Below are 26,877 nucleotides of genomic sequence, written 5' to 3'. Positions count from 1 at the left end.
GTTAGAAGTGGAATTTTTAATTAAGATTACCTTTAAGGTAATTGGACTATTCCTTCGCAATATAAAAAAATAGAGTAATTCAATATTTCTGGCTACCTAAAAGGCAATGCGTTGTGTTTTTTTTGGAAATACGATACCTCCATCGATGCTCAAAGTTATTTTTTTTTACTTTTGTCTATTGAACCGTTAATACTTTCAAGATGAAGATTTACGTCCCAACATGTATAAGTATTGGTAAAGTCAGTCCCCTAGTTACGGCATGAAAGTAAACTAGCTAAGCTAATGGTTTCTGTCAATATTTTTTTCTTTTCTTTTATTTATTTAACTTTTATTTTGGTAATTTACTTTCCGTAAAAATATTCTTGGTAATTATTATTCTTATTCCCTACTAGAAGTTACAGAAAGCCATCCATTTGAAATAAACTAGACAGGTCGATATGTAAGTCTATCACGTTGCATGTTATCAAAGACGAAGAGGTTTTGCTCATTTCTTCATAGATATTTTGCGATTTTTTTTCACTCAATTTGTTCTTAGTTGTGGCATCAAACCAAGAGAGTGACTCAACATTGATTATCCTTTTTCTTGGTGTAACAATTATGCAACTCACTTAATCTTAAGGCTTTCTATGTTTCAACTACGTAACGGAAAAGTTCCAGCTTTTACCACCGAAGCTGTCTAAATGAGTATTAAACTGTTGGGCCACCCTTGAAGTCACAATTAAGAGCACACAGCGGGAATGGTAAACTTACGACCTATACTATTTTGAGACATTTCACCAAAGAGTTAATATGTTGGACCTTCACTGTACTCTGGACACAAAGGACTAGACAACAGCCTGTAGTCGCATCGCATACAGACACCGGCACACCAACTATTGCTGCCTTCAACGAATCATCTCTTTGTCATTGTATTATGACACTGCCCTGCCTGCCTGCCAGTGCGGCCAGTTGGCATGGCTAGGCGGAAATTTAATAGCCTTCAAAGCTTCTGGACAAGGGAATCGACAGCTCGCCGGGATCGGGTCGGGTAATGGACGCTTGGCTTCATCATCATGCTGACTAACTCATTTTTACGAGCTAGTTTAAATTATGAAAAACAAACCCTTTCCAGTTCGACCGAGAATCAGATGTAGTCGCTGGACGCCTTGCTTTCGTCCTTGTGGCCTAGTCAGACATCGGATAAACTCAGTGTGGCGTGTGATAAAGGTTGTACCAATGTACAAACGTCCGAGGTATCTGAATATATTATTTGCTTTCAAAATGAGTTGAGGAGGAGCAAGTAATAAAAGAGTACCACAATTCTAATTGGAAAACACAAATAGAAATATATACCTTGCGGAAAGAGAACATCTGAAAGTCGTTTTGAAACGATTGCTAGTGGATCTATAATGTATGCAAAATTTGCCCTAGCAAAGATATCATTTTACCTATTTCAATGGTTGTACATTTGCATGCAAAGTCAAAATCCACAAAGAATAAACATGCTCTCATGCGCAAATGGTACATACCGATTCGGGACCAACTGCCTATAAACCAGTGACCAGTATCGATCCAGTGAGAATGCAAAAGGCAAATATTTTTATCAAAAAGTTCATCTTAAATTACACATCCAAACAAACGTGGCCTGTGTGACTGTGTGGCCCTGGTCACTCCAGCTAATCAACAACAACAAGCTACTACTACTGCTACACATGTGTGGCTTTAATGTGTGCCACTGTTGCAGAGGCTGGCTGTAACTTTGAAAAATTGTAACTATTGCTACGACCCAGGCCCAATCAAACAGTTCCCAGAACCAATACGTGTCGCCACGTGTCCACTGTGTGGCAAGCAAGAGGGCTTTTCTTACCGTATTTGTGATGCGGCGATGACGCGCCAAGCGTGATAAGTTTCTATTTTTTTAACTAATTATCTATTTGCATCGTTTTGTGCCTGCAACGGTGGTATGGGGGTGGCGTGTGCTTTATCTTCCTTATCCTTTCGTAACGAGCCTCCAGCACGAACACGTCCAGTACGTCAGCAGCAGCAGCAGCAGCACTTTTGTTGAGCCAGTTTCATCCGTGTTACCACCTTATGCTGAATCTTTGATTGCGTTTGGCTCATTACCTGGGGATAGCTAAACTGTTAATTTACATTTACAATTTGTACTTCCTTTTTGTTGTGCGCCAAAAAAAACAGTCCGTTCCCCATATCACGATTACATACGAATTGGATGTTGCTTGATGAACATTTGAGGTGCGTTTAGCACCATATCATACCTCCGTTTCCTGCCCGCAGCAATAAAGCTCTAGCCCCGTTTATTCGCCACTGACGAAACGAACTGCCCCGTGGGAGGAGACCGATCCTTTTTCTCCTTTCCCTCCCCTACCAACCCACCGAAACTCGCGAGTGTGTGGCTGTTTAGTGTGCAAATTAATAGCCCATCGGGATCGGTTACTGCCTCGGGCCGGGTCGCTGGTTGTGAATTGTGGAGCTGGGACGATCGGGAAACGAATAAAAGGAAGCGAAAATCCATTTAGCGTGCTAAATGGTTGCATCAACTTGTTTCGTTGTTGCTACGAGTGGAGCACAGCCGTCCAAAAGGCACGGCCGCGTTTGTTCCTTCGGGGCAGCTTCGGTTCGGCGACGCCTTATATTGGAACGTTTCCTTGCAGCCGCCGACGGTGGAACGATTTCCTTGGGAACAGTAGGCAGCTTAACTATAGCTGTCTCTAATCTATTGTTTCTAATATAACACACTGCGGCCATGGGTATTGTGGCCATGGGCATGGCGTAGTTAGCATTTTATTCAGACGTTCCATCACCCCTCGCTCTCTCTCTCCGCTCCGTAATGGACAAAGTAGCACCGTAACTGGGCGCATTTATTGTCAAACAGAATGTGCAAATTTGCTAACATGCCTTCATTTTCATTTGCCTGCCCATCTTTTCTTCTGATGTTTATTGATATCATTAGCTGTCAGTGACGTTTCTGTTTTGTCATCAGACCAACCTACGTCGGTTTGGAATATGGGGCTCACTACAGGGTTTCCCACGATTTATTGGTTGGTTCCCATCAATTTTTGGTGGGTTCCCATATTTTTTTGGTGCGTTCCCACGATTTTTTGGTCGTTTCCCAGAATTTTTTGGTCCAATTGTATTGATATCCAATTGGAAAATACCAATAAAATATGGGAACGAACCAAAAATCTATAGGATACGACCAAAAAATCGTGGGAACGCACCAATAAATCATGGGAACTGACCAATAAATCGTGGGAAACCCTGTAAGAGCTGGGTTACGTTGGCCGTTGGCAATTTTTATTGATTTATATTTTACCACCGTGCGAGGCAAATGGCGTACTCTGAATGTATGTTATGTCAATGCCAAAAAAGGGGATAATATGAATGTTTTATAACATTCTTTCAATGGTGGTTATCGTTAGTAAATTTTTTTTAGTGTGGCATCTACTCAGTTACAGACATTCCTGCCTCGGATAACGATGTAAGCAAAGATCCAGCGAAGTAATTTCAATTGAAATTGTCTATTTTTAGCAAACCCCGGTGGCTGATGATGATCATATAAGCTTTTTGTTTATTCTAGTTTATCACTTTGATGGGGTACACGATCAAATCGGTGGTGGTTTCATTTGTTTTGACTAAATCGTTGCGATTTGTTTTACGTTACGAAAGCGTTACTATAGGCGTTACAAACAGCCAGCGGACTGCGTCGCAATGTCGCTATTGGTTTTAAGTGGAGAATGAACATCGCGTCACTGGTTCGAACGCGTCACAAGGGCGCGTCGTCATCGTTAGCGCAATCGGCCAAATCCATTGCTTGATAAGCTACGTAGATAAAGCTGGAAAAAAAAATTCGACGTATCGAGGTATTCGAGGATTTGGTAAAATTTTACTTCAAACAAGGCTGCTCACTTATCACAGCTGTCTCACTTGTCTACTTATCCGGCGCTACAACCGGATTTACGCTCTTGGTATTTTGCAGGTGTGTTCGAAACCACACAAAGTCTCAACCCTTCGTATGCCAGTCGTTGATTTCGTCGTTTAGAGAAGATGCTTCTTAGCCATCTTGTCGCCTTCACTTCCCAGGTGGCATTTTCCCTCGAAATTTCGAGCTAATTCCCTTAAAGTCTCGTCTTTAAGATGTCTCAAAGTGCTTATCCTGAAGATTGTTTTAGCACAAGCCTTTTAAAATCGACTTTTATCTTTATTTTCTTTAAAAATACGTCCACAATGTCCTTGTCGGTGGCTTAATAAGCTTAATAAGCTGACGACAGTGGTTGAGATCGCCGTACATGATGATGATGATTGTAATGGCTGCCTTTTTTTCCTTCTCCTAACTTATCTACAATTCATTACATCTTATAGTAAATATTTATAAGATGTGTACAGTAATTATCCCGGTTCGAATACGAATGTAAATTAGTGTGATGGTTTATATTTCTTTTCTGAAAACTTGGGAATTGTTATGTCCATTACCAAAATGAAATATTCTAATTTCTTCTTTCATGAGAAGGAACCATGTCATTTCTTTCCTTTCAATTGAAAAATAATAATTGAAACTAACTAATAATTTTAATTCGAAAAAATCACAACATGATGCGAGTAGCTATGTGGTATTGTGATACAATTAGAAAGCCCCTACAACCCTTAACGTGGTTCGTTTCCCTTTTCCGATGGTACTTAGTTTCCACATTCACTAACTTCGCCATTCCACTAACTTTTCAATCCATGGTGTACTAAATCTGTCACGGATCTCCACACATCCGACGTTTACGACGTCATGATCAACTAGAGAGGGAGAGAGAGAGTGCACTTGGGGGTGGAAAGCCAAAAAGGGGGGCAACTCCTCCACTGACATCGAAGGGAGAGACAATTAGAGCGAGAGAGACCTAAAGCCGCGCACTGTTGCAATGCGTTCTGCGCGACCACTCACAAAACCTTCGCATCGTCTTACCTCCCCAATCCCAACTCCCCCTCTCCAAGCGTATGAGTGCGTTCGCATTATCACCTTTCCCTAGTAGGCGCAGGGTAGGGGTTGAATTGCGTTGCTACTCAGTTGTTCTCTCTCGCTCTCTCTCTCTGAATGTTTGCGTTTTGTATGCGGGTGTGATGTTTTGTTATTTATACCCAAGACCGACCCGACAAGCCGCATTAAAAACCCCCTCCCGGCCCTCCTAGCAGGGGGTTGCTGAGCGTGAAGTGTGAAAAGGACCGAGCACGAACAAACAAAAAGAAGACCATATTGTAGTGCGGTACCATACGCTCTCGTCGCCCTACACCACTGTTGTTAGTGTGTGTCTTCTGCAACCCTAAAACCGGCAGTAGTAGTAGTAGTAGTAGTAGACGGCCACTACCGCTGTCGCGGCACACAACCGTACATCATACCCATACTACTACCCTGTCCGTAGTGGACGGTACGACGGCACCCTCTAACCTCGCGCTCGCCAAGGGATACGGTGGTGGTGGTAGTTCGCGAGCGAACCCCGATCGCGACCGAATCCGCGTTACCGTGGTGTAGTAGAGCTGGTGGTTCGCATTTTCCGCTAAATCAGTTTTTCGTCCACCGTTCGCACCGATCGTCGTGTGTCGAAGGATCTCCCTTGCGCGGTTTTACTCGGGACCAACCAAAACGGTCGGACAGTCGTTTCTGCCCTCAGGTGAACCACCATAGCCGGGGGCCAGTGTGTGTGTGTGTGTGTTGTGCTTCTCTCGGTTGGTAGCAGTGTGCGGTCAAGACATAGAAATATGCGCGCGCGTTTTCTGTTGTTCTGTTAGCACCGAAGAAAGGCGCTGTGCTGCTGTGCTTGTTGCACTGGGCTTTGTTCTGGCGAGTCAGGTGCATTAACGTTATGCTGCACTAGGGACCGGTCGAATGTGATTAATAGAAAGAGTGAGGAGCTGGGTATGGGATAGCGTGCGAGTCGACATCTGTTCGTTTTATTCCTGCCCTCGACAATTTTCTATCCGGAAGGTGTTTTGGCTTTGCGCAGCAGCACCAGCAGACCAGTTGTAGCTCTCTCTCTCTCTCTGTCCGGTACGAAACGGTCTAGGAACAAATCGATCGCCTTGCTCCAGTGCCTGTATCGGCCTGGCTTGCTGCTGAGTGGCACCGTAATTTGCTCCGAATTACGACGCGAAGGGGGGGTCGTTGGGAGGGTGGTTTTAATCCGTCCGACTGCCGTCCGGGTTCCGTAACGAAGCCGCCGTCCGTGTGTCGCAATGTGAGGTAGAATTCTTCGTTGCAATGCTACGCGCAGCAATGCAGTCGGCGGTTTTTTTTTTTTTGAGTATGCTTGAGTCATGTCTGTCCACCCGTTGTTACAGCGTTGTTACTCCTTATGCTGTCTTGGGGAAGAGATGGTGGACCAGACAAATGCTTGGGAAGCTCTCTCTCACTAAGCGAAACGATCACCATCCTCCACGTAGGTGGTCCATTACACTGTGTGAATTCTTCAGAGAGGTTTTCACCCCTAAAGTCTAGCATCGTGTGTGTGTGAGTGTGTGGGAAGTCACAAAATTTTGTTCTGAGCGCGCGCACGACCGACCAGTGAATCACGGTCGGCGGCCCATCCCGACCCTCAAACAAGAGCGCGTAACCCCTAACCCCCACCGCCACCAGCGCCCCGCGTTAATAAAAAAGCGGATAAAAAAAGAATCCTTTCCGGTGGAGAAGGCAGGGCAAAAAAAAAAACAAGAGCATGACACGACGGTGCACGGGTTATCACGACCTATGGGACGCGGAGCGAATAAACTCCCCCTTCCCGTGTTTGAAGGTATGCGCGCACGGCATGGGGACACGCGCGAAGGGATCGGCAACACCGCCCTTGTGTGTTGCGTGCCATCGTCGGCGATCGACTTAACTATATATACACGCTCAGGGTGTGGTGGTGGTGTGTTGTGGCCACCGCGATCATCGACAGCATCGACACACTGCTCGCTACTGCGCCGGTCGCTTGCGCGATTTGAGTGATTCGCTCACGAAAGATCCCTCTGCTGGGGAGGGTGGAGCCCTTTATTTTCGGTACAAAAATTGCTTGATCATTCTGAAGAAGGAACAAAACAAATCAGTAATCTTGTGTATCTTGTAATTTCATTCTTTGTTTTTACACTCCCCCAAAAGAATAAATCTTTAATTTGAATTATTTATACGCCGCGCAGTAAATGGCTTTTGTGCGCACAATATATCGCAGCGTTCTGCTGCCCCAAGAGTCGCTCTACTGTCCCGGATGCGAGAGACACGGCACACAAGAAAACATCAGGGCTCTCGAGAACTCAGCAGCAGCAACCAGCTAGCGGGGGTCATCAAACAAACAAATCAAGCCAAAACAAACGTGCCGAGCGAGGAGCAGCGTTTGCACACACCGAAACATTTCGGCCTACTGTGCTGGTGTGCGGTCGGTGTCGCTCGCTCACACTACCATAGCAAACAGCTGTTTCTATGAGTGGTGCTTCTCTGGCTCTGTGGTGGTGGTGGTGGTGGTAGTACTCGCCGCACACCAGTGATAGAAGCGCAAACGGCATCAAAACAAGCCATGGTCAAGGTGTGTATCTCCTGCGCCACCGACGTTAGATGGCGCGGGCGTGTTAGACCGGGGTGGCCTAATTACGCGCAGTGCTCGTGGATGCTCTGTGTATGTTTGTGTGTGCCGAGAATCAGGTGAAGTAGTGACCCTTCTTCGTCACATGCTACTAAGAACGCGCCCTGATTGTGCCCAAATTACGTCGCTCGATCTCTCGAAAAGAGATTTCGGCTGTGATTCTGTTACGGAGGATCGCTCTCGCCAACGGCTGGTGGTGGTAGTGGCAGTCGTAAAATTGGGCGCAATTGTGTCGTCTTTGTCTGTGGGTGATTGCGTTTTTTTTTCCTCCACTACCCTCATTAGTATTCGGCCGTATGACGCTATGTCGCGCTGTTGTGCGCGGCACTGCTGTTGTGTCCGATCGATACACGCTTACCCCATCCCGCTCATTGTGTATATTAACCGTATTAACCTTGTGCGCTCAATATGCATTTATCGAGTCGCATCGATCCGAATCTGTTTGCATGTGTGAGTGTGTGTGAGTTAGTCATCGGGGAGCTAACTGACCTCGTTTCGGTCGGTGTGCTGTGGCGGCCTACGACGAATCGACTGATCGGTTCTTTGTGTGTGGCGTTTGATGCTAATGATGCACGCGCTCTCTCGTTCCTTGTTTTCACTTTCTAAGCCCTGAGGCCACTTTTAAATCTAAGTCGAAACCCCATCACCCGCCACCGCCCCCTTATCGATAAGTAATCGATTGCAAAGTGTGGGTGTGTGTGTGTGTGTGTGTCGGTGTGTGCAGAACAATAACGAAACTGTGTTTGCCCACGGGGTTAGTATCTAACGCGCCGAACAATAGCGCCGCAGCGATAAGGGCCACAGTGATGTTGGTGTTTGTGTGGCGTTTGTCAGCAGCGCGCCAAACGCGGACGGTAGTAGTGTGCGGTCCCTTTATTTACTTCGGCCGCTTGTTTGACAGATAAAGTACGTGACAGTTGGATAGCAGCACGGTCTGTCTGCCTGCCTGCTGTTTGTTTGTGCACGGCTGCTTCCGATTCTATCGATGGCAATCGTTTAGCTGACTTTTGTGTGTTAGCGAATCAGCTGGTGTGGATGCTGCGGGCGGGCTGGTGCGGTTTTAGCTAGCAAGGCCAAAAGAGGACGATCAGCCCAATGCGGCGGGCTGCCGCTGAAGGTCTCGCCATCGCAACGTGATTATCTTTCACCAATCCGTTCCGAGCAGGGGGGAAGGCCCTTTGAAGTGTTTGTCGCGCCCGGGGCATCATAAATCAACAGCCGGCAACAGCGGGGTAAATTACATACCTTTGGCATTAGCGTGTTTGTGTGTCGATTGGAACTGGAGGAGGCGGTGGTACACACGATCGAATCGGTTGCGATCGTCCCAAGCATTAATGAGTGTTCCACGAATAGGTTTGTTTTATTACAGACTAACGCGCGCTAATTAGACACACGGTTATCGGGATTTGGTATTTGTGTGGAGTGGCACGGCACACGGTTTGCAGCAAAATCGAGCATAAGTTGCTGCCTGTTGAAAGGAATTGCTGGTAAGCGACGGGGAACAGTTTCTCCTTTTTCTCTCACTGTGGAGCTCAAGACGCCAACACGTTCTCCAGGCCGTGTCCTACTGCACTCCACTCGTCCTTGGCGGGCGTTGCGGGTGTTTGCTTCATAAAGCTCCCGTTCGTCCGTTGCATTGGCATTGAGTATCGATCGCTGGCCATTCAGCAGCATCTCTCACGGCGTCGGAAGAATTTCAACCGGACCTTCGCACCGATGATACCGTGACACACAAATGCACCATGTGCACACGATCGTTTGAATCGATCGGCCGAGAGCTCTGTAACCCGTTTTGGGGGCGGTGGTGGTGTTGTGCCTCTGTCGAAGGTTATGGCACCAAAACCGGTCGCCCCACCACCACTCACTTGTCCAGGGGAGTTTTTTTTTTGTGCTGCGCACCAATGCTAATAAATATGCGCGAGGCAGCAGCAAACGGGGGACAAACTCACTGACTGGGGCTGTTTAGGTATGGGGACGCCACACGGCCGCTCATCGAAGCATTCGTGAACCTTCCGCGTGTCGTGTGAGTGTGTGTGTGTGGTGTCGAACGGTGGAGCAGCGGAAGGGACAGGGTCATGTTTGTGTTGCTTTCATGAATGGGCGCAAAAACAGCAAACAACCAAACACACACAACAGGGGCACGCGATCGTGCCTTTGCGTGATCGCCGAGTCGGAGCAGCGAAATAGTAAACAGTATTCCGCGATCGTCGAGCGCGGTTGTGCTTTCCGATGGTGTTTGGCATCCGTATCGGGCATCCAAGAACAAAAGTACGATTTTGCTGCAGTTTAGTTGGGGGGAGGGGGGATTAGATATTTTGGAGCAATCAAAACAAACCTTGACCTTGTTCTTGATAACTTCGTGTCAAGGATATGATACTCTTCATACTCAGTATCTTCCGAAGGCCTTTTCTCGTCTAAAGGATGCTCATTATGGAAACAAGTCGCGCGTTTGTGTGGTGTGGTGTTGAAGATGTCTCACCGGTCACCTGACACGGGCACTGGAATCCAATTCCCTACCCCTCGAGTGGTTTGTGTACAACTTCCCCGACCGCGGGAAGAAAGGCTCTTCATCATTCAACGGTGCGCGACAGTTGAATGGAGTGGAATCGTAGATTAATCTCCTACAGCGATCGGGGTGCGTATGTGCAACCAGGTGTGGAGTGTACGGTGTGCTGAAGGGGAAAGCAACAACAAGCAAAAACCCGCTCTTTAAGTGTGTTACTACCGCAATTGGTAACATGGAATTTGTAAGAACCACCCCGGGCTGGAACCACGCTGTTCCGTTTATCAGTGCAGCGACCACGGGGTTTGCCCGCGGGAAAGGAGGGTCGAAGATGATAAGATAGAAGCGAATCATTGTGCCATTAAGCGGGTTGTAAAGGCGCCGTTCCAAAATGTGCGTACCCCGAAACGCCCCGTTACTGGAACTTGAACACCAAGACACAGCCAGCCAGCTAATGACGACAATCGTGATGTAATCGTGATTTGCCGTGAAAGGCCCAACAGGAGGAACCAGGTTTTGCGCGCCCGGATTAATCTCCCGCGTGTTGGGAGGTCATGATTTAAGAAGAGGTGGGGAGTTTGATTTCAAGGGAAGGAAAACTGCCTCGCAAACGATTCCTTTTGTAGATTCGGCAAGGGAGGCACAGTTCCAGTGTTGCAAATCGCGCAACGTAGTATGCAGATGAGCCTTGTGTTACTTATTTAGCGTTCCGTTGCACGACGATCGTGCATCCGATGGGCAGTCCTTAGGTAGCTTCCGAAAAAGGGATAAAGGCTGCATTTGATTTGGCGAGTGATTAAGAAAAGCACGGGCTCAACATTCAAATGTTTATGGTGTTCATTATACCTATCTTCCAGTAGAGTTCGGGCAATCCGTGTCAGTGTCCAAGTAAAAGGTGTACTTAACGAGGATCTTCCAAGAAGCACTTTTCCAAAGTATGTTGGAGCTTGCGTGATATAAAAACAGTGCCAAAAAGCTCTTAAAAATTAAAACTACAGTGTTCGTAAAAGCGTTACATTTCCATTATTGCGCGATTAGTACATCCATTAAGTCAGTGTGCGTGTGCGTGCGTGTGTTTGTAGTGATTCCGTAAAGTTCTGGTCCTGTTCCTTCCGTCCATACCGAATGATCGGAGCAACCGTGCACTCTGTAGTACGAGGTGTGAAAAGCTTGCACAAAAACGTTCACTCTTCCCCTGCCGAAGGTTGTTGAGAACAGTTCCCATCGCTGTGGAAGTATTGCAACGGGGTCCCTCTCCTCCTTCCCAACCCCCACGGAGTTTACCAGCTGCAGCTGCAGGACAGTAGCGCAACATGGCCAGTAAAAAGGCCCGCCGGGTAGGTGTTTCTTCTTCTCTTCCTCCTGTCGGTAAAATAGCTGAGCCACGTGAGCCGTCATAAATTGTATCATTAATTGATTGCAACCACTCGGCCATCCTCCTCCTCCTCCTCCTCATCATCATCATCGACTGTTGTTACAGTATAATGTACGCACCGTGTTGCATATTTATCAGTCTGAATAATGTCTGCTAAGAATGCACTGTTGTGGAAGGTTGTGAAAAGAGACGAATGGCTCCGGAAAGCTGCCAATGCGCTGGGAAATATAACTTTTGCTGTTTTTTGTTCTTACATTACCATCATGCGTAGGATCCTTTCTTTTTTTCTCTCCCCCACTTCCCTGACGTTCGGTGCAATCGAGTCTGGCTGTCTCCCTACTGCAAACGGCGACCGGTACTAACCAAACCGTCTGGAGGAGAGTGTAAGACTGCCTGCGTAAGGGGCAACGTTGCTAACATTGACCTGGATTTTCGGGCCGCCAGTTTTGCCGTTTCAACTCTGCTTTAGCAAACCGTTCCAACAGCGCAGCGCGGTAAATTGCGTTGGTGCGCCAATGTCACGCCTTTCGATGGGGACGACGATCGGAGTCGGAATTCGTTCGTTGCATCCGCTGGCCGTCGCATGGCGTGTGCATGTGCATGTTGCAGGCAGCAACCCTGGTAATGCTGAACCGTCCATATCATCTCCCAACTCGTCCGTGGTGGAAGCAGGACAGTTTGTTTTATGTTTCCGTTTACGGCGGACTCAGTGGACCGAGTTTCGCCGTATACTATGATGGCGCCAGTCGGGAGATGTCGGGATTGAAAACAAACACCAATAAGATGTTTATGGGTCTGTGTGCGTGTGTGTAAAGGATCGAATGGTTCCGGAAGTCCGGTCCGGAAAGTGTGGGGAAAATGGGATGAATCGATAAGCATTTAAAATGAGCAGCTTGGTGGCGTAACGTACCTTGTTTGCGAATCCATCTAATGGAGTTTCAATGTTAGAGGACAATTCAAAAGAATCACCAAGCCACTCAGTACCAGCACGCTTCCTAAAGCCCTCGATGGTGGTCAACGCATCAAGTCGTCATACTTGCATGCCTGATTCCAATATCACTGTTCATACAAAGATTGTAACGGGTCCACGCGTCTAACGCAAACAGCAGGCAGTGGAAAACAGCAAGATCGTGATAGACAACCCAACCACACACTGTCTTGATGACTCGCAATGTGATGTTTCTCAATATACCCTGGACAATAAACACTCCTTGGCTTCTTGGATGCCCGACAGTGTGAAGATACGTTAGACAGAGCGCCTGGTAGTCGGTCGGAGGTAGTTTGGCAATCCGCCGTCTGGTACGATATCTCCACACCAAATGAGTCCACCCCTGCTGCCGGCGGCCACACATTGGTGGTCGTGTGCATTGGCCGACCGTCGCTATATGCATGATGCTATGCCTATGTGCTCCGTCGTTGGGGGTGTTGGTGGTATCGGTTCGAGCACCCGGTTCAGCCACCAACACTGACGTGCGTCGAGATAGAGGGATAGAGACACACGATCTGCTGCACACTTCTCCACCGAGATAGAGGGCCAGCCGTTCGTTTAATTGGCTTTTAAACAATTTCCCGCACCCAAATCGCGTCATTCCGCGCTCGGTGTTAGTTGCGTACCGATACACCATACTGTACAGTACAATACGTGAGGAGTCGGGTTTGGTGTCTCCCGGTCTCTGCTCTGCTAGTAATACGGTGTTGTGACCGCCCTGCGAACGCATCCGCATACTGTGCGTTCGGCCGGGCCGGGTGTGGGTGACTTCCAAGTTCACTTTCGCATGTGCGATCAGTGTGGTGTGGATTGGGGTCTTGAGAAACATAGATCAAGCGATTCCAGGCATTCGAGGTTGCTCTTAGTGATGTGTGAGGTTCAATAAGGTGTGAAATTGAAATAGTGGTGCTAGAGTTCCGTTTCGTCTTCATATACCTTGTGATTATAAGTTCGTGTAGCAGCGTGCAACAGTGTGTCCAGTGCCAACCATGACCAGTAAAGCGAGCAAAACCACGGTGAGCTGACAACCCGACCAGTACCAGAACCATGTAGTCACCACGATCGCTGCGCTGGGGGGAGCGAATCGTACCAGTTGCTGGGCGAAAGTGATCGTCAATCGTACATTCTTTAATTGGCATTAATTGAGCTGTTTTGATGCATCCAAACTGAAATTTGAAAACCATGGGAGTGTGTTGTCCAGGCGAAGTGACGAACGGGTCGTCTGGACCCAGTAGAACCACATTCACTTTTCGATTATGTAAGATCAGTGGAGTGACAATGTGGCGATGATGTTTTATTAGAATAATCGACAATATCTCAGCAATTTTGAGATGTTCTATAAGTCGATGGAAGATGCGTGTGTATGTGTGTTTGTGTGTATGTTCAAATGTAGTCCACTTGTTGGAACCTCCGAAGAATGCAACATCGCTAGTAGCAACGTGATGGGCTAAAGTGATGGCTGGTGATGAAGATTTCGTTCATCACAACAATACCCCCAGGCCCCCAATAAATACGTCCCAATTCAATACAATGCAATGGCCAATAAATCTACCGTGTGTCGCTGGAGTGCCCTGGGCTGCCCTTCGCTTAGATGGATGACCGCGTGTGGCTTGACAAGCAGAGATACGTAATAATAGGAGCACTTCAGATCGCATCGATCCCCCTCTCTCCCTCATTGCTTTGTAATGCACAGGGATTGATAATGATAACTCGATAATGGCAATAATAGCCGGAGTACACAAGTACTACCCTTCAAACTGCTGGCGGCGGCCCAATGACGGGTTGCTGGGTCGCCCCGGCTAACCAATACCTGCCATGACAGCAATGGTCGGAGGAAAATGGATCGGACATTATTCGACCATTCATCTCGCTGCTTGTGTATCTTATCGCAGCGGTTGTGACCGTGTTGCGTGTGTTGTTCACTCCTTTACTACTAGCCCCACTTGTCCCCACGATAATCTGTTACCGTAATGGGGCACTGATCGTGAAGGGAGCGGGGGTGGGTATCTGTGTGTTGCCAAGAGGGGGCCAAGAAGGAAGGGATGTATTTTGGAGTGTGTCTCTGGAATTCCATGCCCCCTCGATGAGTGTCATTGAAGCTTAACTCTCGAGCCATCCTTATGATTGACCACTGGGGCAGGAGGGGAATCTAACGGACGAGTGGTGCGCAGCCGCGCTCTTCCGAACGATAATAATTGTTAACACGTGACATATGCCCTTACCCTCACCAAAGGGGATCACACACACACACACACACACAGCACTGACCGAGGAATACCTGTAGCAATGCGTGCCCAGGCGGAATGACAATTTATTTTGTGCCCGGGAGTTTTCAATCTTTTCCTCCCCAGTGAACAATAATGTAGCAAACCTCCCTCTGCCACGATATGATCTGACGTTTGATTACGTTCCATTTTTCATCACGATCATCATGATGAGTGACGTGTGGCAAGGGGGGGGGGGGGGTGTAGAGAGGGAACGTCGCATGTCCGGTAGTGGTAAATCCCTTCGGACGTGCGCATTCTAGTGGACAGTTGAGAAAACTAGAAAAAAACACGATATAACGACACGATGTTTGTGCGGGCCGCTGCTGCCTGGGTGCCATTGATGATGGAGATTGCTGCTTCCCGGGGGTACCACGGGGGAATATTGTCCCACGATGGCTGCAACATTGTTGCACCACCCCAGAGGCCCTTCTTCCCCTTTTTATATTTTCATGTGGAATTACAAGATTGAATAATTAAAATACGGCCGCTGGTGTGTTTGTGTCGCAGATGACTCCATGCATGTAGCGCTGGCATGTAAGTTTAATCATTCAACCATTTAGTAGACGGCGAATGTGGCCGTCCCGATGACTCACCAAACGGAACGCATCGCCCAGCTATCAGCTGACCTCCTTTTGTTGTTGCGAAGTCTTGCGAAGAAAGGGCGTCACTCAGTACTCCACAACACAAGCGGCACAACCGGCACAACCGCCACACTAACAACTGCATGCGCGTTTGCTGTTATTTGTGCAACTGCTCTTTCCTAGCGGTTGTGGGGCGTTCTTGTTGTTTCGTCGCTCGTTCTTAGTCTCTTAGGAATAAAGAGTAGTAAAAGTAGTATAAAAAAGCGCCCATGGCATGCTTGCTATACGCCGGAAGAGACATCCACAGTTTATTCCCCTCCTAGCGACAGCGAGTCTTTTTGGAGCAGAACTCCATCCCCCTAACAAAGCGAATGGTGGGTTGCGGCTGTTGGCTAGCTGTTTACAGTCGGCTGCCAACTTGCTTTGGCTGTGGAGCTGTAGCGAATGATACTGTAATAGCGATAAATCGCGCTTTATGTTTCCAGCCAAGCGTCTGGTTTGAGTTGAATGTACAAAACGCAACCATACGTGCACCCCAGTGCAAGTGCACAAGCCAATGCAATAGTCTAATAGTGACGGAGGATCGTCATTTACTCCTTCAAAGCAATAACCCCCGAATGGAGTTGCGTCTATTTTGAATGAGCAGATATTGTTATCGATCTGTCACATAAAAAAGGAACGATTTGTCACTGGCGATACACTCGAAAGATGGTGGAGTGCAGACTACTGCGACGACTGCTTGTTAGTGGTCGATCACCTTCATCTACCTTCGCGTACTCCACCAGAGCTACACCTCCCTGGCCTGGCCGTCTGCACTAGACGTGCCATTGAAGTGTGGTGGGCATATTTCCGTCCTACTGCGATTGTCGTTGCTATAGCTGTTTGAGTGTGTCTCAATACTTCAGATATCTGTACTGTGGGAACCTAGCGTTCTCATCCCCTGTCCCCCCAAAAAAAACCCACCTGTTGACTGTTTTTGGCAAGCGAAGTGGTGGGCAAGAGGCTGCGGAAAGTAGTGTGACCAAAGGTAGTGTGTGGTGGAATGGTAGCAATATTTGCCAGTGCACAAACCCCACCCCGCATTTGCTAGTAACGACAGGGGTTCGTTTCTTTCAACTGACGTCTTTCTCCACCCGAGCTTCCTTATCCCTAGGACAGCCCAACTCCTCCCCCCCCCCCTTGTACTGTGTGTTACTGTTATTGCAGTCGCCAGTCTTTCTGGTTTCGAGGATGGGTTTTTTGTGTCTAAAAATAAAGCTGTGCCATCGAACGAGAGAGAAGGAAAGAAAGAAAGAACGAGCACACACAAAACCGCCCGCGCGCGTCATGCCCTGTCGTCTGTCCGTCATCCGCAGGGGGACAGTGAGTGTCGCGTGCCGGCTTCCTGCAAACGGTCGTCAATGGCTGTGCGGTACACAGCGGAAGGGTCTACTCTTCCCCCTTCCCTCGCTCCCTTGTTGGTTGTCTGGTAGTGTACGGCCTTCACTTCCGCCGGCGCACACACACGGTAGACAATGTGGCAACGGGGTGGTTTTTTCCGTTTCGTGCCCGTTCCCGAGTCGGCTTTTTATCCTGAGGCATTGATTTTTTCTCTCTCTGTGAAGCGATTGACAAATTGACGTGACGCTTCAATGGATCCTCATCTGGGATCTAGGGAAAGGATAAAAAAAGGAATGGGAATTGGGCATCTGTGCTATACACTGGATGGTTATTTTATGCAGGTGTTGTTTACGGTACGCGCTTATCGGTTTGGGACGGCGGAGCTGGAAAGGTAGTAGGAAAATAGACTAATATGGCTTAGGTTTTTTCATTGGATAGGTTTGCAGAACTGAACGAGAGACGAGAGTTTGTTATGGCTCTTGTCTCACACATCAGTGCGGCGTTGCGATGGGTGGAAAATCATTTGATCGAAAAAGATGATGAGATAGTGACGGAATTAAAATCGGTGACAGTCGTTGGGAAGCTTTTCGTGCGCAATGTAATACGGTGGCTCACTAACCCAAGTTTTTTTTTACTGTACGCAACATTTATAACTAATTTCTATTGACTTAAAGACTTATGATTTTTGCGGAACTTTTATCGACAAAAAATCAACTTTTATCATTACTTTTATCTAACCTGAGACGTCGAGTTGTTGGATCCTAGCTTAGCTTATGCGGGACCTGAAATGTGGCACATTTGTCCATATAACCATAGATGTACCTTCGACTGTTTGATATCGTATGATGGTACTTTTGTACATTTTGGCCAAAATATGATAGGCAAAATATGATGATCAGCCTGTTTTAAAACTTAACTGACGCTCAGCCAAATTGTCTATCGAATGGCATAAACAATGTGAGTGTAGCATGGAATTTGGTCATGATATGTTTAAAAAAGCTCCGAAAACTTCGAGCCAAGTCAGGGGTGCCAGGCAAGGAGTCTCCAAATTAAGTCACGCTGGGCTATTTCAAAATGTATATAATTTACTTTTAAGAAGAGTTTTATATTTTTTTTTTATTCAGTAGGGACGGCTTTGGAGAGTTTTATATTTCAATACTAGAAAATTGATGTAAAAATTGTATATTTTTAGATTTTGCTTTCTATTCAAACCATGATTTCTACATTCACTGATAAAAAAAGATTTTCAATAATATAATCTTAAATCAATCTGATCCGCATTCTGAGAAGATCAAAGACCCTTGTCATAAGCAAGGGTTGCATACTCTTCAAATACATTTGAACAATATCAATTTTACTGCGAATTATATATCATTGGATGGAAACTGGATAGATAATCGATTGTAAGGGATGGAGGATACAATTTTGAACCAACCAAAATAATTCTGCAATATCCGTTGTAAGCATGGCATTACGCTTTGGCGAAAAGAGCTTTTCTTATCACATCAGTATCATCAGCTGACTTTTAAATGTTTTAATGTTTTCCCTTTTTAAAGCCACGACCAATGAATAGATGCTTTAACAATAGCCATCATATTTGAGCATAAATTCATTACTTGGCGTATTACTTGTTGCCTCCATGTCCTAGATGCGACTTCCTTTTTTTGCACTTTCTCATAAGCTACTGCATTAAGAGTCACAAACTACGCGATCTAGATAGAACTAAGTTTCAATGTGATGTGTTTGTCTTGCTTTAGAAGTAAGACGATCTTAAACAATACCCATTTGGGTAGATTCAGTCTACAGCCGTACGGTTTGGGGTGGAGTGTGTTGAACAAACCACATCCTCCGGCGAAGTTTTTATGTCCTTTTCCTCTCGGATGGGAGAAATGGCTTGTATAATATGGGTACAATTTGAAATCCTATAATCTCCTCTTAAGTGGTAAATAACCGTTGTCCCAATATAGCGTTTAACTTCCATTTAAAAGCGCCACAAAAGGCGCCACACCAGCTACTCCGACTCCGAATTGTTCTAAACGAACGCGCGCCATCTCAGAGCGCTGCACATTTCGCGTCCGTAAACAATATTATTCCCTTAATTAAACTGTGCCTGGTGACGAAACCGTTTAACGCGCTAACGATGCAACACGATAAAATGCGAGCCATCCAGTTACGCAACGCAACGGAACGGTCCACCAGCAGCATGTCGGTCACGTCGGCCCAGAACGATGATGCACGAACGCGGAGGGGGGTGGGGGGTCGTACTGGGTTCACCGTCTGCCTGGAGATTGCCCTCCGGTCGACCAAAATATAGAACGCACAAGTTAACATGTATACCATTTCTCTAATTTGTGTGGCTTCTAAATCTACCAACGCGCAAAGAGGAGAGGGCCGACAAAGCTTGGACCGACTTCGAGCGATTGTTTACGGCCTCGTGTTCCTTGCCGAAGCAACTCAACTCACATCAGCCAGAAAGAATTTCATTGCAGTTGTGGGGAGGTAGAAGCGATGCTATTTTGCCATCGATTTGGATGGCGGCGGCAAGTGGTTGATTAATAGCGAAAGAAAAGCGCCTGTTGTGTTGCTGAAGGTTCTTGCGTTACTAGGCACGCGGTTGGAGTGCGCTTTCGATCCTCCCGCCGCCGTCATGTGTCAGTGTTGGATGATGGATGGATTTTTAAAACAAACGTTACTCGATACGCTCTTTCAATCGATATGTGTTTTGGGTGTCTTTTCCTGTTGACTGTAGCTTTTTTTTTTATCATCGGGAGATAGAGCAAACAGTGGACAACCTCGCCCAAAACTTAGGTTTGCGCTGTCGAAATGTGGGTCGCATGGTTGGGTGGGCAATCGAAAATGCATTAATATAATGAGCCGTTTTTGTGTCGTCCAATACGGTGTGTGCTAACCACATTTTTCCATCTTCTTTTCCCCTCATTCCAGACGGACAGTGAAATTGCGTGCGAGGAGGCGGCACGATTGACGGCCGACACACAGGAATATACATCGCCGGACGATGACGATGGAGGGTGCGAGTACCACGATATGCCGCCCCCACCGGACGGTGGGTAAGTGTATACCAGTCGCAGATCGTCGCAGAAAAACCCCCCGCTAATCGCTCGATAATGCTTCCTTTTCCAGATATGGCTGGGTGATCGTATTCGCCTCGTTTATGTGCAACATGATCGTGGACGGCATCGCGTACACGTTCGGCGTGTTCCTGAACGAGTTCGTGGTGTACTTCGGCGAGGGCAAGGGTACGGTGGCCTGGGTGGGCAGCTTGCTCAGCGGTATGTACCTGAGCGCCGGTCCGGTTGTGTCCGCGCTGGCCAACAAGTACGGCTGCCGGGCGGTGTGTATCGCGGGCAGCATCATCTCCTGCGCGGCGTTTGCGCTCAGCACGCTCAGCACCTCCGTGACGATGCTGATGCTCACGTACGGCGTGATGGGCGGCATCGGGTTCGGGCTGATCTATCTGCCCGCGGTCGTGGCCGTCGGGTATTACTTCGAAACGAAGCGCTCGCTCGCCACCGGCATTGCCGTGTGCGGGTCCGGGTTCGGCACGTTCGCGTTCGCACCGCTCGCGAACATGCTGCTGGAAAACTTCGACTGGAAAAACTCCAACCTCATCCTGGCCGGGCTGATACTGAACTGTGCCGTGTTTGGGGCGATGATGCGACCGCTCACCTACCCGAAGGAGGACAAGGTGAAGCCACTGATGCAGCGCATGTACGAGGAAAAGCGGCTGCAGATGGAGCGCGGCTCGATCGGTGGGTCGTACTTTATGGTTCAGCTGCCGGACGGCACGATGGAGAAAAGACTGAAGGCGCCGCTGAACGCGGACCCGGGCGTACACTCGAGCCTGGCGCTGGACCAGCTGGCCGCCCAGCAGGGCGGCATGCATCCGGTGGCCACCCTGCCCACCATTTCCGAGTTTAAGGCGCAGGAGCAGAACGGTAGCAGCGGCTCGTCGTCCGAGTCGAGCCAGATCGAGATGAAGAAACCGCTGAACAAGAAGCGCAACACCAACTCGGAGTCCGATGCCGCCGACTACGGGGCGGACAATATGCCCCGCAATGCCTCACAGCCTGCCTTTACCAGCCATCAGTCGGGTGAGTCGGGTTCGGGTGGTTCGGCTGATTCGCCTTTTCCTCTTCGCCGACCGGAAAGCAGGAAACACTAATAGGGGATGAATTTTGTTTTTTTTTTTTGGTTTATCTGTTTTTTGTAGGCATGCCGAAGAATGGTTCCGTACCGACGTTCGATCGCGTCCGCAAACACTCGACCGGGGAGCGGTTCAAACCGTCGCTCGCCGCCATTAAGGCTAGCTCGCGGGGCGATGTCGGTAGCAACGGTGACGTACGTAAATCCATGCATCTCAGACTCTCGCGCGGCTCAGTCAATGGCAGCAAAAATAATAACGCTGAAGAATTCGTTAGTAGCCAATTTTTCTGTCCACTTCTTTTTGTTTTTTGCTCTTTACTCTTTCCCGACTACAAAAAACACCACGATTGGGGTCCGGAACCCCTACAAGTTCTCCATTTGGTTTTGTGTGCCCTTTCTCTCTCTCTCTCTTACTGTTTAGCAGTTGTGTAAACTAGGTTCGGTATGATGCTGCCGTACACGGCGCGGTTTTAGTTTTTGGTTTTAATCTACTTAACACGGTGTGGACTATCTCTTCTAAAACCCTTATCCTACTATGTACTATGTATTTAGAGAGCTGTAACACTTTTAATCTGTTTCCTAGTAGACGATCTAGTTCTATTTTCCCATATTAATACCCCACCCCATTAACACCCAGTAGCGATATTTCTTGCAAACAACCAAAACCCGTAACCCGTCCTCCTCCCACTAAAAACCAACCGTTGCTCTACAATGTATGTGCAAATTGGCGGCGCGTGCGCCTGTGTGTGAAGTAATTGCCTAAAATTAACGATAGCATGGAAAAAAGACGGTAGGGTGTATTAAGTTTTTTTTAACACCACTCGCTAATAACCCGTTCTGTGTAAGCTCCTTGGAGAATGGACGACGTTAAATTTAGAACCACTCTTGGACGGCAACCAAAAGACTAACAGGCCTGCTAGAAAGGATGCCGCCTAAGCTTTCTCGCGTACGTGTGTGAAATGGTTCTCACTCTGTGTTTGGCTGGCTAGCTAGCGGCGCTGTCTGGGGCTCTGGATGCTAAAAACAAAACCGCCAAAACGTATACACTGCGATTTGCGGACCAAAGGTGTAGCAAGCAGAGAAAACAAAAAAAGGCATTATTCAGCGCTATTATCAGAGCTCACATTAACTTGGCCACGTGGGGAGAGCTATCGTCATTCATTTCCTCGCATTGCATTGCACCTGAACTGCACATCATTTTGCACGCATTGCGCAGAGGGAATAGCCGGTCCATGGCGTAGAGCATTTCGATGGGTCTTCCATTCATTTACAGGGTTTGCCACCAGGGGTTCTCATAGTTGTGGGACACTTCCTTGACTCTTTCTTATGGGAAGTGAACTTCGCACAGGGTTTCGAACCATATATAATCACTTAGGGGATTTGTTTCAAATCGGTAGGAGAAATGTTACAAGCATACTGGAATGGAAGTTTGTAATCATATAGGGGAATGTTGCAATCGACTAGGGGAATTTTGCAAGCATATGGAGCTATGGAGCTGTCATCAGACTGTGGGTGCCGCTGTAAATAGTCCAAAATATTTTCGTTAATGTTACTACTTTATCATGTTTAGTTGTGGAGTTGCAGCAGGATTTATTTAGTTTATCATGTTTACAGCTGAATCCCACTCAAAAACAACTCCGAATGATGTTTAAAAAAAAAAACATCATCGGTATCAATTCGAAGCTTTTTACAGCGGCACCCACAGTCTGATGACAGCTCCACAGTATGCTTACAAAAGTCCCCTAATCGATTGCAAAACTCCCCTAAGTGATTGCAAACTTCCGCAGCATGCTTGCAACGTTCCGCTAAGTGATTGAACTATTCCCTTATATGATTCGAAACCCTGTATGATGGAAATTGGACTCTATGGCACTCTTTTCGAACAGGATCCTTGGACATTCCTATTAGATTTGTCCAACAATGGTGCTTAGAGTCCAATTCCCATTGCAATAAGTTCATTTCACATAAGATAGAGTAAATAAGAAAGAGTCCAACAGCTATGAGAACTCCTGGAACACCATGTACGAGATCGCTGTTATTTGTTGCTTTTAGCTCATTTTTTAGTAACTTGTTAGTTTATTAGGATAGCACACGCAAAAATTGCATCATTTTGGCAAGCAAGTAGCTTAATTAGCTTAATTTTTTCGCACATTTATATTTTTTGCAATAGTTGTTAGTTATAGCTATTCTAGCAAAGCTTCACTAGTTAGCAGTTGCTCATTTTTCGCTTATCGCCTTAGTTCTGCTCCTGCCTTGCATCCACACACACACACATTTCATACACTTTTCCCCTTCACATATCATTACATTTAAAGTGAAATGTTCTAACGATCCCTTTTGCCACCACTCACACATTGCTTACACACCCGATCGCGCACACACAGGATGATGGCAGCATGTTTACCTCAAAAGCCTCACTGAAGGCGGACCGGCCGGCAATGGTGCGTCCGCTGTCGCGTAAGGACATCTTCTACTCCGGCTCCGTCACGAACCTGAAAGAGTTCCAGTCGCAAAAGTCGCTAACGAACTATCGCAATTCCGTCGTCTCGCTGACCAAGTTCGAGAAGGAGCACCGGAACGATGTGCGGGACGATGTGGAGAAGGGGCGGGAAGAGCGTGAGTTGTACAAGTGCTACAGTGCGTGAGTGTTACATGTCTAACTTAACTTCTCTCTGCTTTCCGACAACCCACAACCCATCGCGCGGTACAGAGTACGATCTTTGCCCGTGCCTGGCGCTGCCGGAATCGTTCAAGAATGCGATCGGTGCCATGATGGATGTGAGCTTGCTGCGCGATCCCGTCTTTATGATGATTGGCGTATCGAACATCTTCGGCATGGCCGGTCTGTACGTCCCCTTCGTGTACCTGGTCGATGCGGCTGTTCTGGATGTAAGCTGGTTCTTCGCGGATTAGTTACAATGATCTTCAGCAAACTAACCTCTTGCTCTCTCTTTCTCTGTGTGTAGGGAATTGAACAAAACTCTGCCTCCTTTCTTATCTCGATCATTGGTATTACGAACACGGTGGGCCGTATCGTGTGCGGTTACGTTGCTGACTTCCCGCAAGTGGACGCCCTGTTTCTGAACAACATCTGTCTAGTCATCTCCACCGTAGCGGTCGCACTGACGCCTTTCTGCCACAGTTACGCCGCGTACGTGGCGATGGCGATCGCGTTCGGCATTGCCATCGGTAGGTATCGTCGTGGAGCGGTTTTTGCTCGACGATTTGGGCCCAGCAATGCAAAAAAAGTGCACTTGTATTGAACCTTGTGTTTGTTTATCTCGCTTCAGCTGGCTACATTTCACTGACGTCAATTATTCTGGTCGATCTGCTCGGGCTAGACAAGCTTACGAATGCGTTCGGTTTGCTGATTCTGTTCCGTGGTGCCGCCACGATCGTAGGCTCACCGCTGGCCGGAGCCCTGTACGATGCCACCCAGTCCTACTCCATACCGTTCTTCGTTGCCGGCGGTCTGTTTGCCCTGTCGGCCATAACTAGCTTTGCGGCACCCGCTATGAAGAGGTAAGTGCAGCGATAGTGTAGCAGAGGGAGCAAGAGTCACATTAATTGACCCCTTTTTTTCTTTCGGAATGTTTTAGATTCCGCAAGCCATCGGAAGCACCCGTGCACGTCGAGGTGCTGACGCCGATCGACGAGGAACCGTCCGAAGATTTGGCGGACGATGATCAACCGATCACGATGGTACCAAAGATCATTCAAACCGCCCCCAGCCCGTCCACGGAGCAGCCCGTCACGTCGAATATCACCTCCACGACCACCATCAACGACGATCGCAAGCAGCCGCAGTCGAACGGTAGCGCAAAGGACACGGACAAGGAAGTGAGCCAGATGGAGTCCGTTCTGTAACCTGGACCGGGGTTTCCGGCAAAGGACACAGCGAAAGGGGGTGAATGTTGCAGGTTGGAACAAACAGAGCGCGCGATGGAGACTGTCGGTGGTTGGGCGACGATAATATCCCCGAGAAGGATCATATTTACCATTCGTCGGTAGTCGGTACGCTGACTCACCCTCAGCCAGTTGCTCCACCTGCTTACACCAAAAGCAACTGTGGGAAAGGAGCGTGGAGATGACGGTGGGACGAGAAGGAGCGAGTGTTTGAGGCGAAGAGTGTAACCGTTATCAGCTCCAATGTTTCAACTAGCTAGTGTGTTAGGCTTATCTAGTTATATCGTATCGTGGAAAGATTTGTTTTGATTATGTTATTTTTAATTGAAACAAAACGAGTTTTTATCGCAACGCGGAAGTGTGAAGCAAAAAAAAACAAAAAAAAAAGAAGCAGAGTTAGAGCGCAACGGAACGGAATTTGCAGTGCAAAGAAAAACATGGTGTAAAAACACGACAAGAAAAAGCGAGAGAGAGAGAAACAAAGAGAGAAACGTGAAATACTAGGTATGCTAGGAACATAATCGAGAACAATACAAAAAACAAAGATGAAACCTTTAGTGTCATAGTAAGAAGAGAACGAAAGAAGCGAATGAATGTGTTAGAATGTGTGCGTCGTGTGCAAAGCATATATAGGTGTAACAAAAACAAAAGAGGAAAAAACGCGACAAAGAGCCACATGTGTTAGTGTGGTATGACGCCAGTAGGACGGCCGTATGACTATTTTATTTTCCCGTTGTTTAAACGTTTGTTTTGTTATTCCCTCTCCCCCCCCCCCCCCCCGCCAAACTTACTCCACCCCACTCTTCACTTTATTAGTTGAACTTTTGTTATTTTTATTACGCACGCAAGCCACTACACGATCAGTGCGTGCGTGTAAGTGTTTGCGCGATCGTCGTACTTAGTTCTCAGTTAGGATCTGTTCTTTTAAGGTTTCAAAGTCATATCCAAGCCATTTTGCTTAATGTTGCAAACAAACCATCCGGTACTCGGTACTTAGGCGTTTGTACGTACGCTTTAAGAAGCGTAGATAAATGATAATAGCTCATATACACACACACATGCAAGCCGATGTTGAACAAATCCACTACCACACTTTGCTTTTCCCAGTTAGTGGAAAGCCCGCTAAAACCGTTAGCAGCAGGTACGCCGGTAGGTAGTGTACGCTTAGGGGGAAGTTTAAGGAAGACGAACGCCAGCCAACCTCTATTTACTAATGAAGCTCACCATACACCATACAAACATGCAGAGAGAGAGAGAGAGATATATGTTGTCAGAGGAGTGTGGGCACAGGCACAATGGAAAGGGAAAAAGATGGAAAGTAAACTAAGAGATTGTACTACGATGAGGAAAATGCAAGTAAAATGGAAACTCCAGCCAGCCAGCCAGCCACAACTCCTAAACAAAGTCCTAATGAGGTAGCGTTGCAAAATGTGTAATAAAACTAAAAGCATGCAAAAAAACAACACTCACACACATACGAAAGAGTATTAGCTTCTTATGAGTTGTACATACATAGGGATGAACACGGAAATGGTGGAAAGAATCGTAGCATCTCGCGCGCTCAGTGGTGGTGTGCCGCCCGGGTGTTTTATGTTTAAGTCTAGTCGTAACAGGGCGCAATGATGAGTCCTGCCTGTTGTTGCATACGATACGATGGCCATATTAGCTTACACAAGGCTGCAGGGAGAAGGGAAAAGGGGGAAGAACGCTAGCACGCTAGCATATATTAGACGAAAGAAGTAGAGGAAGAAACAAAAAGAGCAAACAAACTATACATACACACTGTGTACTCTAGGAATCAATAACAGGAGACTTACAAATCGAAGGTGAATGTGCGCACTAGTGGTGAAAATGGTGAAAATGGAAAGAGTGGGCCAACCGAACCAGTTGTTTGTAGGCTGATATACACATATAATAGAACCAATGGTTGCTTAGCTGCTAACAAAAAGGAAGGCATTGCATCCTTTCCTCAATAAAGCCGGTTTCTTTTCTCTCTTTCTCTCTCTCACACACAAAGACACAGACACACTATTCTACTATGTACTGCAACACTCCATCACACGTAACCGCCGGCCGATACATTAAAAAAACGAGCTTTTGCTTCACGAACAAACTGCTGTT

The 26,877-nt window shown here is 47.3% G+C and overlaps 1 protein-coding gene across 20 annotated transcripts in view; it reads left to right on the top strand.

The window, feature by feature from the left end:
* Positions 1–26,203, top strand: part of LOC1273881 (monocarboxylate transporter 14) — a 30,655-nt gene extending 4,452 nt beyond the window's left edge. For 7 of the 20 annotated variants that reach the window (XM_061663639.1, XM_061663644.1, XM_061663643.1 and 4 more), the window contains exons 3-10: positions 19,630–19,754; positions 19,828–20,798; positions 20,918–21,120; positions 23,235–23,466; positions 23,561–23,739; positions 23,817–24,039; positions 24,141–24,372; positions 24,450–26,203. In XM_061663639.1, the coding sequence (XP_061519623.1) occupies positions 19,630–19,754; positions 19,828–20,798; positions 20,918–21,120; positions 23,235–23,466; positions 23,561–23,739; positions 23,817–24,039; positions 24,141–24,372; positions 24,450–24,717 (2,433 nt within the window). In that variant the 3' untranslated portion in view covers positions 24,718–26,203. Of the gene's footprint in view, positions 1–5,436; positions 5,707–10,952; positions 11,433–12,954; positions 13,475–19,629; positions 19,755–19,827; positions 20,799–20,917; positions 21,121–23,234; positions 23,467–23,560; positions 23,740–23,816; positions 24,040–24,140; positions 24,373–24,449 lie in introns of those variants that run through there. The other 13 variants (XM_061663647.1, XM_061663649.1, XM_061663650.1 and 10 more) reach the window with 10 other exon arrangements.
* The last annotated feature ends 674 nt before the right edge of the window (positions 26,204–26,877 follow it).

The sequence above is a fragment of the Anopheles gambiae genome, chromosome 2 (assembly GCF_943734735.2).
Source record: "Anopheles gambiae chromosome 2, idAnoGambNW_F1_1, whole genome shotgun sequence".
Lineage (NCBI taxonomy): Eukaryota > Metazoa > Arthropoda > Insecta > Diptera > Culicidae > Anopheles > Anopheles gambiae.
Note: the sequence above shows the minus strand (reverse complement) of the source record. Positions and strands in the feature narration are given on the sequence as shown.